The sequence below is a fragment of the Coturnix japonica genome, chromosome 1 (assembly GCF_054131305.1).
Source record: "Coturnix japonica strain WE chromosome 1, WE-NBRP24, whole genome shotgun sequence".
Taxonomy (NCBI): Eukaryota; Metazoa; Chordata; class Aves; order Galliformes; family Phasianidae; genus Coturnix; species Coturnix japonica.
The window spans coordinates 148,276,886-148,285,739 of NC_140663.1; the positions used below are offsets into that span (position 1 = coordinate 148,276,886).

General features: G+C 35.0%; 1 protein-coding gene across 5 annotated transcripts in view; it reads left to right on the plus strand.

Annotated features, from left to right (window-relative positions):
- DIAPH3 (diaphanous related formin 3) overlaps positions 1-5,856 on the plus strand; it is a 210,583-nt gene extending 204,727 nt beyond the window's left edge. For 4 of the 5 annotated variants that reach the window (XM_085554115.1, XM_085554117.1, XM_085554124.1 and 1 more), the window contains one exon: positions 4,362-5,856. In XM_085554115.1, the coding sequence (XP_085410241.1) occupies positions 4,362-4,618 (257 nt within the window). In that variant the 3' untranslated portion in view covers positions 4,619-5,856. Of the gene's footprint in view, positions 1-647; positions 694-4,361 lie in introns of all 5 variants that reach the window. The other variant, XM_085554133.1, reaches the window with a different exon arrangement.
- Positions 5,857-8,854: the final 2,998 nt, after the last annotated feature.

An 8,854-nucleotide genomic window follows, 5' to 3' on the forward strand; every position in this document is an offset into this window, starting at 1 on the left:
GGCTTTTAATAGATTATGTTATTCTATCCTAGGACACCATTTAAACTAAGGAAAGCTATTAAGCACAATTTTCTGTCAACTGTTTTTTTCTGAACATTGTTGTTAATCAAAGTAATTTTAGAAGACTTGTCTCACTATGATAGCAGCTATTTGGCCCCGGGTTATGTGAATACAATTTTGAAATGTTTTTGATTAACAGCAATGTTCAAGAAACTCACATCTGGAAAAACTGAATTTTAATAGGCCTAAAGATGTCAAGGATCTACAATAAGATAAGATCTGAACACTTAGACTTCAGTAGTGTACAATGTGATCTCTATCATACCTGAGCCTCAAAGCATTCAGTAGTGGTAAAGTCAAAATTATTATGGGGAAAAGTTTTCTTACTGTAGTCTTTAGAAACCTTAAGTGTGAAATCAAAGTTTTTGTTCTTTTTTATTTTTCTTTTTTCTTTTTAAATTTTCATCTTCATAGTGATTATTGATGTGTAAGTGATGGTTAATTGATTTCTCAGAGCAGCCAAACATTAGAAACATCAATCTTATGGACCATAACTATTTCCAATGTATACAGCTAATTAATAACTTCTGTCTTTAATCAGTGATTTTTAATGCCTGATTTCTTTTTTGTCTTGCTGCTGCATGAAGGTAGAGGTTGCTACAGTAGGTGGACAAGTAGTGCATCTTCATCAATGTAAGCTTTTTTATTCACAAGACTTCATGTAGATGTGCTTCTCCATGAGTAGTTTCCTTTTAACTGCCTTTAGCATTGTTTTCAGTTCACTCTGTATTTGAAACAAGTTGTGTAGTGTGTAAATGCACTTTTTATTCTGTACACAGTCTCAAATGGAGTTTTCAAATATATTTTCACATGTACTTTTGGTTTCAGATAAAAGCACAAACTGAAATGATAAATGACCATGGTGGAATGGTTCAAGGTAGTTTAAAAAAAAAACCTGTTAATTCTGTCCATTTTATGGATCTCCTGTAGATTCCTTTGTTACAGAAAGGAAAATACTGAAAGTGTTGCCCAATGCCCCTTACCTACTTCTTTGCTATTGCAGACGGCCACATGAAATATCTTTTCAGGAACAGATTAAATTGCTCCTCATAACTGATCATGCTTTTTTTTTTTTTTTTTTTTTTTTTCTTGCTTTAGTATACATGCATTCCAGAACTTCCTTACTCTAATGCTTCAAAGCATTCCAATCTCTAATAGAAATATAGTAATGATTATTTATTCTTGTGCTTAATTTATCAAATAATTTGGACATGAGGGTTTTCCTGAATATAAATAGACTGTGGAGTGGGTGTGGTACCAAGTCACCAAAGCATGAAAGCTTTGAATCAATGTGTGAAGCAGTACAGGTTGTTGCAGAGTTTGGGGTTGATGCTAATTACTGCTTTATTAAAATAAAATACTGCCAAATTAGAAATTATTACTAAGGAATTAGTGTGAGTTTCTCCGTTTGTTCTTACTAATATCTAATTAGTTTTGAACTTTAACTTAAACGGCAGCAGTCCTTCACTCTGATAAAAAGAATAGTTTTTTGGATACTTATTTACTAAAGTGAAATCTAGGACTACAAGTATGTAGAAACTTTCTGAATCAGGTCCAGCAGAAAAGTTCAGTGTATCTGAATAGGATTCCTAACAGACAGTTTACTGTGCTGGGAATTGCCTACAGCCAAATCTGCTAATACCGAGCATGCATTAAGGCATATAGAAAACCTTAATTGAAAGAACATACAAGGTGCCACCTGATTTAGGAAGCATCTGAAACAACTTTAAGATGATAGAACTGGATTCAGATAATGACTGAATAAATGACTGAAGCAAAATGTTCTCATTTCTTAGTATTAAGGATATAACTATGTGATTGTTTCAAGGAATTCTGACTTCTTCCCTGAACAACAAGCAAAGTAAGGACTAATGGCATAAATGAACTGGTTGTCAAGACACTTCCTAATGCCGTTCCCTGTTTTTGCAGGAAGGGAAGGACTCTGGTCTTACAAATTGACTTTGTTCATAGAATCATAGAATGGCTTGGGTTGGAAGTGACCCCAAGGATCAAGATCCAAGTCCTCTGCAACAGGCAGGGCCAGCAACCTCCAGATCTGATATTAGACCAGGCTGCCCAGGGCCCCATCCAACCTGGCCTTGAACACCTCTAGGGATGGAACATCCACAGTCTCTCTGGGAAGTCTGTTCCAGCACCTCACCACTCTCTCTGTGAAGAAATTCCCCTTGACATCCAATCTAAACCTTGCTTCCTTCAGCTTAAAACCATTCCCCTTTGTCCTGTAACTATCTACTCTTGTAAAAAGTTGATTCCTGTCCTTTTTATAATCCCCTTTTAAATACTGGAAGGCTGCAATGAGGTCTTCTCACAGCTTTCTCTTCTCCAAGTTGAATAAGCCCAGCTCCCTGAATATGTCTTCATAGGGGAGGTGCTCCAGCCCTCTGTTCACTAGTGTACTCCAAGGAAGTCAAGATTATCAATGCCATTGCTGCTGCTTTAAAGGGAAAAAAAAGAAAAAAAGAAAGAAAGAAAGAAAGAAAAAACACAACAAATTATACTCAGCTTTACTCAGTCATTTACACTAGAATTCCAGATTGTAATTAGCAAGTTATGAGACATCTTTCTGCAAGTCTAAATCAGAGTTTCAAAGTGGGATGATGCTGTAGATAGATCCCAACATCTACTGTTTCTTGGCAGTTAACTTGGAGCAGTTTCTTGCTTAATCTTTTTGCTTTTCTAAGATACTTAAGTCATATCATGAGAAAGTGGGAAAATGCTGAAGCCTCAGTGCATTAGCATTCACTACAGCTTTTACTGAGTATAGTTCTTCATGCTAAATTGATCCTTGACTGTTCTGGGGTAAGGATTCCAGTGAACTGCCAAGTAGTTGGAACTTGAGTGTTAGTCCAAACCTACACCTAATCTTTGATTCTGGCATTTTATCTTTTGGTTTAAAATGTATTGATTTTCAAAACACGTGTTTTTCCCACTACTCCTAGGTTATCTTTAACACAATCTAAACAAAAACAGCTACAATGCAGCTTAAATTCTGTGTACTGATACAGGTGGCATGCTTTTCTCAGCCTGTAAATATATGTTCAGAACCAATAAATGTAAACATTTAAGCAGAATGGGATATTTTAATTAATATAATGGGTTTATTATGTGTAATTATGAAGATGTGTTTATCTCCAATCTTTGGCCTTCTGGAAATCTGAAGTGTACATTACTGCATCTTTGGGGGCAAACTGTTTTCCATAATACAAAATAGAAATTAGGTTTTTCTGCTAAGTGAGAAAAAATAAGCTGTTATCAAAATTTAATTAAGAACTATTTATCTGCATTAAAAGATGATAGAAAGGCATTTATTTTCCTCCACTTCCCAAAGGGTGATTGCACTTGTAAAATTTGCTGAGATTGTCCAAGAAAGTGTGTAAAATCCTCATCCATCACTGGGAGCCTCTGGTCAGGGAATGACAGTGCAGTAAATATCTTCAGCAGCTGCCTTTTAATGTACAAGCTGTTTTTGGTAGGAATTTTCAGCTCTCACATAAAACACACTGTCATGAGTGACTGCCTGTGCTCCAAAGTCATTACTATTGGGATGATGGAACATCTTTCAGAGAATAACCAAAAAAACTTTAAATGTCATGTCAAGTTTGCTGAAACCATTTTCAAGCCTTGTTCAAGGTTACATGAATATTGAGTATGCCTGTTTTTAAAAAGTTTGAGATCTATGTGAGGGACTCTTCAGATGCTGTTACATGAATATTGGGGCTGTGTGCACGGTAGAAATCTGTCCTTTAATACACATCAGCCCAGCAAAGCACCTGAATCTTAACCAAGTGCAGCTTCTTCTGACAGTTAATACCAATGATATTAAGCAAAAAGTAGCAGATTCTGAAAATTGCTTAGCTGCCTAAATAAGAATTGTTACAATGGAAATAGATTATTTTTTTTACATTTCAAAATTTGATCATTTAAAAAATATGTAGGAAATGTAATTAACCAGATAAAAGTTTGGAAGCCATTGTGAAGTGCTGAGTAATGTTTTCTCTTTGACTCAAGTGAGAAAGAAGGATCCTGTCAGTCTCTGTTCCTGATTTTATGGGAAATATGGATGCTAATCTAATAAAGTTGTGTAAAGTTTGTATTACTTCCAAGGGACCAGGCTTGCTGTTTTTTTCTTCATTGTTCTTGCCTCTGTGAACATCATTAATGTTTTTAATGTGTCATCTGCACGTGAAATTTTGTTTTGTCAAGAGATGTTTTCAAATAACTGAGTATTGAAACTGAGCATTTTATGTTGAGATGAAGCTTATTTGTTTTATCTTTCACAGAGAACCAGAAAGCACAACTAGAGAAGTCATGTTCGCGCCACAATATCAGCTTAAACTCGACAAGAAGCCCAGTCACCAAAGAAGTTACTTATGATGTGGAAACAAGTTCTACAGGTTGGAACAAGGCTGCTGGGAGAAAGGAAGCCTGTAATGGAGAAGGCAACAAAGAAAGGAAGACAGAGCGTAATGGGTCTCCTTCTAAGGGTGAAACCATTCCAGAGGTAGAAGCTCTCCTGGCAAGGCTGCGAGCACTATAGAATATAAATCAAAGCTTTAAAACAAACTATAATAGATAGCTTGAAAAGATACACTAATTTTCCATTACTGACATTACATACTTGTGAGTTTCAAACTTCTCTACATATTAATACTCTGCTTCCAAACTCCACAAAAACAGTCGGTAGATTTTCTTCACATTAGAAAGACTTTTTATTATGCCTTTATCTATTGAGACTACAAAAAAATATCAGCAGAAACAAATAATGAATTATTCCAAGGCATGATCATTTTATTTGAGAAACTCCTGACCATATGTTTTGAGAACTTCTCAATAGTCGTATCTCATAAGTATTGTTAGATCTCCATGCCTGGGAATATGGGAATGCAAGAAAAGTAATCTTATGTTTTCCACTGCAATTTCTGTTCTGAAGAAATATTAGTACCTAAAAGGTGTTATTACAGCAACATTTGCAATTATAGTAATGGGAAATGTGTATCAGATAAATTTTTCAGACATATTCCAGTCTGAGTTCATTGAAAAGCACCAAAGTTCACTTAGTCGTATATTCATTTACAAAATGGAAATCCATGGACAGTAAACAGAAAAATCTATGCAGATTATATACTTTATGTGTGAATAATATATTGCTCCTCTTAATCTTAGTCGTACCAATTATATCAAGATTATATATATATATATATATAATTTCTATGAATGCAGTGTTTTGCAGTTGTATCTGTAGTGGGCAAAAGGTCATTCTCCACAGTTATTTACCAATGTAATTTTTTATCTTTTCACATGTGAGTTAATGTGTTTCTACAAAAGGAACATATAATGGAAAAGGTTTCTACAATTGGATTTTCACAAACTCATTTTCCAGTAGCCCATAAAGTCTTATTTGCTGGCACAATAGGAAACTTGCACATAATTGCATCTCTTTTATCGCACTGTCATTGTACATTGTTACATGTTTGCTATCATTTTTATTAATTGCACATCATAAAGAATTGCTACCTATGTTACCAAGTAGGAAGCTACTATTATTATCTTTGCTCCATTATTTAAAACTTCCTTATTATTAGAGTGTATTAGATATTAGATATCTTTCTTCTAAATTACTCTATTTTTCTTTACAAAACACTGAAAAACATGTCTTCCAATAAGAGTCAGTTATGAAACCAGTGTTTCAGTGCTTCAGTGCTTTTTATATCCTTGTTTAAGTTGCCTTCTTACTTTCTGCACTAAACATTAATAAAGTTAATTAGAACTCTGAAATTGGGCCTGTTTATACATACTGCATGGAGTGTTTTTCAGCCATCATGGGAATCAATCTCGTGTTTCTGGGGCTGTTGTAACCATCATTATACACTCTAATTACACTTCCTGCATTAGCTTTTGAAAAATAGAAAATATGAAGAGAAGTCTGGGAAAGATGCAGGGAAATTCTATCAGGCCATCATTTATTCAGTGCTGCTTGCAAAACAATGGACCAGGGTGTCACACAAGGCTGCCTTTGGTGCCTTTTAGTAAGTGAACAGCATCTGCTAATCTCATAAAAACTAAAGTGTGGGTCGCACTGGTGTTAACAATGTCCATTCTAGTCACTCCTGTAAGTTGTAAGCCATAATTGTGCATAATGCAGCTGTTGGTAAAGTACCACTAAGATCTTCTGCTCCTTGTCAAGTGTTAAGACTTAATGCACATGCTTACAGGGTACCATTCAAATTGCAGTCTAGAGAGTACAGTATGCTTGACTAAATAAAACTAAATAAAATATATTTTGAAGAAAGAAAAATACAGTTGCTGAAGACATGCTGAAATAAAAGGGCTGGGAGTGGAAAACCAACTCTGAAATACAAAAGCGATGGCCAGCTGAATGAAAGTGGGTGTACAAGCTCATTTTCATGAAGAGTTTCATTACATTTGTTCATTTAAACAAGTGGGTAACAATCCACATCAGAAAACTGACAGTTCAGGGCACCAGCGTGTCATTTATCAAGCAAATCAAATTAATGAAGCTACCTAATGGAATTTTCAATAAATAAAGAGCTCCTAGCAGCCTTTAGCATCTTCTGATTTAAAAATATTTACTTTTAAAATTATAGCTCTTAAGGCATCTTTTTGTACAGGCAGGGAAGCTCTTAGGAATGCATCCCAGGGTTTCTGGTCCCTGTTAGACCTTGTGTTTATGAATTAATACTTTCAAGCAGACATCAAGTTAATTCACAGTTTCTTTTGTATGACTAGGAGAATAAAGAAAAAAAAGCTTTACAACTTTTCATGACCCGTGTAAATACAGTGTGTAGTTTTTCCCCTTCAGCATTTCTTTTTACCACCATAATTTGATGTGTTCAGGGCTGAAGTACACAGTCCAGTTGAAGTGCACAGCAAGTTTACTCTTTACATTTAATCCATCTTTATAAGTAAACAATCAGGATATTTTGAATAGGAAAAATGCGTACAAGGCTTAACGGATCCAAGTAACAGTAACAATGAGAATGTTATGCCTCTACTCCATTATTATGCTTTTATGCTTTTATTAAAGTGTAAAACTCAGCTTCTAAATTGTATGGGGTAAATTGTTTTAATTCGCTTAATTAATTCATTAATTGAGTTTAAAATTTAAAGCTAAATAAATTTTTAAAAATGAGTGCGGACTTTTAATGCTGTGTGCTAGTTATTTTTAGCAGGACATTTTAATAAGAATCAAGCCTACTGCCTGATATGTAGGACTGAACTCTGTACCACCTGTGCTAGATACTGAAGGTTTCACAAGCAGTGAAAAGCCCTCTGTTTCTGTAATTCACACCTGAAAATTAAACCCTTATTAAAAGAACTTTAATAAAGAACCTGCTATTTTCAGACATAACTGTCCAAATAAAAGCAATTGAGAGATCCTGTGGGGTAGACTTCACTGTTCATTCTTTACTTGAGCAGCATACAGCAGGCACAAACAGCAGGGGCTTTTCTTGCCAGTAAGCTGTAAAGGTCTTACTCATTTTTGATACTTCACATTCATTCAGGATGACTTTTCATTTACTTCAGTAAAAGTATTTTGATTGTTATATCAATTTTCAGTTTATATATACACCATACATATGGCAGTGGTCTAAATTCATACATACATAATTCTAATGGCTTGACCTTCTCAAGATATTAATGTTTGCTATCAGTTTCCTTAAGCTATATGCATCCAAGCTTGACATCTGGCTTATGGACCATAGGTGATATACTAGTCCATGTGAAGGCAGAAGGAAAAATGATGGTAGTGTCTTTATTACCAAACAGTACAGTGGCATCGGGAGGTGGTGGCTGCCATGAGTTACAGCGCTGTTCTGAAGCAAACGCATCATTAACAGAGCATGGATTAGCAACCGGGAAAAACTCTATTTACTCTGCATTCCCCATTAATTATGACGATACTTCAAATAATAAATAAATTTTTAAAAAATTAAAATTAAAAAATAATAATAATAACATATTGAAAAAAAACACCTCAGATGCAGCTGTTATAAACATTTTTTCTCCAGCAGTTTACTTGTCCGAAATCACCGTATGTGACCAGCCCTCACTCTAACCCAGCCAAAGTCATGATTTCTGGATCTTAATGAGTTAATGTTGAGCAGCTTGAAGCACTGCAGCCCTTCGGGCTTCTGTAATAGAAGCTGGAAAAGAAGACATTTACTGCTAACTTTTTCTGCATCCATTTCTAATGAGCAGGAACAAATTATAATTTTTACAGTAATCTTTCCAAGCCTTACAATACTTGGTGACTATAAAACAAATGGACAAGCAGGGGCTGATAAACCCAAAGCCACGGCACCGAAAACATTGTAATAAGAAACCAGAGTCAAATGAAAGAGCCCAGGAACAAAAAACAACATTGTTTTCTCTAGAACAAAATAAAGCTTTGCTATGCCAGTTTCTGTTGTTTTAATGCAATGTGTTTGTTATACAAAACTGAATTCAAGCTTTCATGTTTTCAGTCTCATATTATGCCAAGTTTCCTCCAGGTAAGAAATACAGAAATGACCACCTTCTGTTAATTATGCAAGAGATTAATCAGTTTTATTTAAATTATTCTGGCATGTGATGCAAGCACCTTTTGCAGTGCACATTTTACTACCTCTCATTGTGAAAGCGTGCCCATAAAGCATTCTGGTCACTGTAAAATAAAGAAAAAATGAGAAGGTCCAGATACAATTTTTCTCTCCCTTCCAGTTCCAGAGATAGCCATTAAGTTTGATACGTTTGCTGAGTGCATTTTAAACTT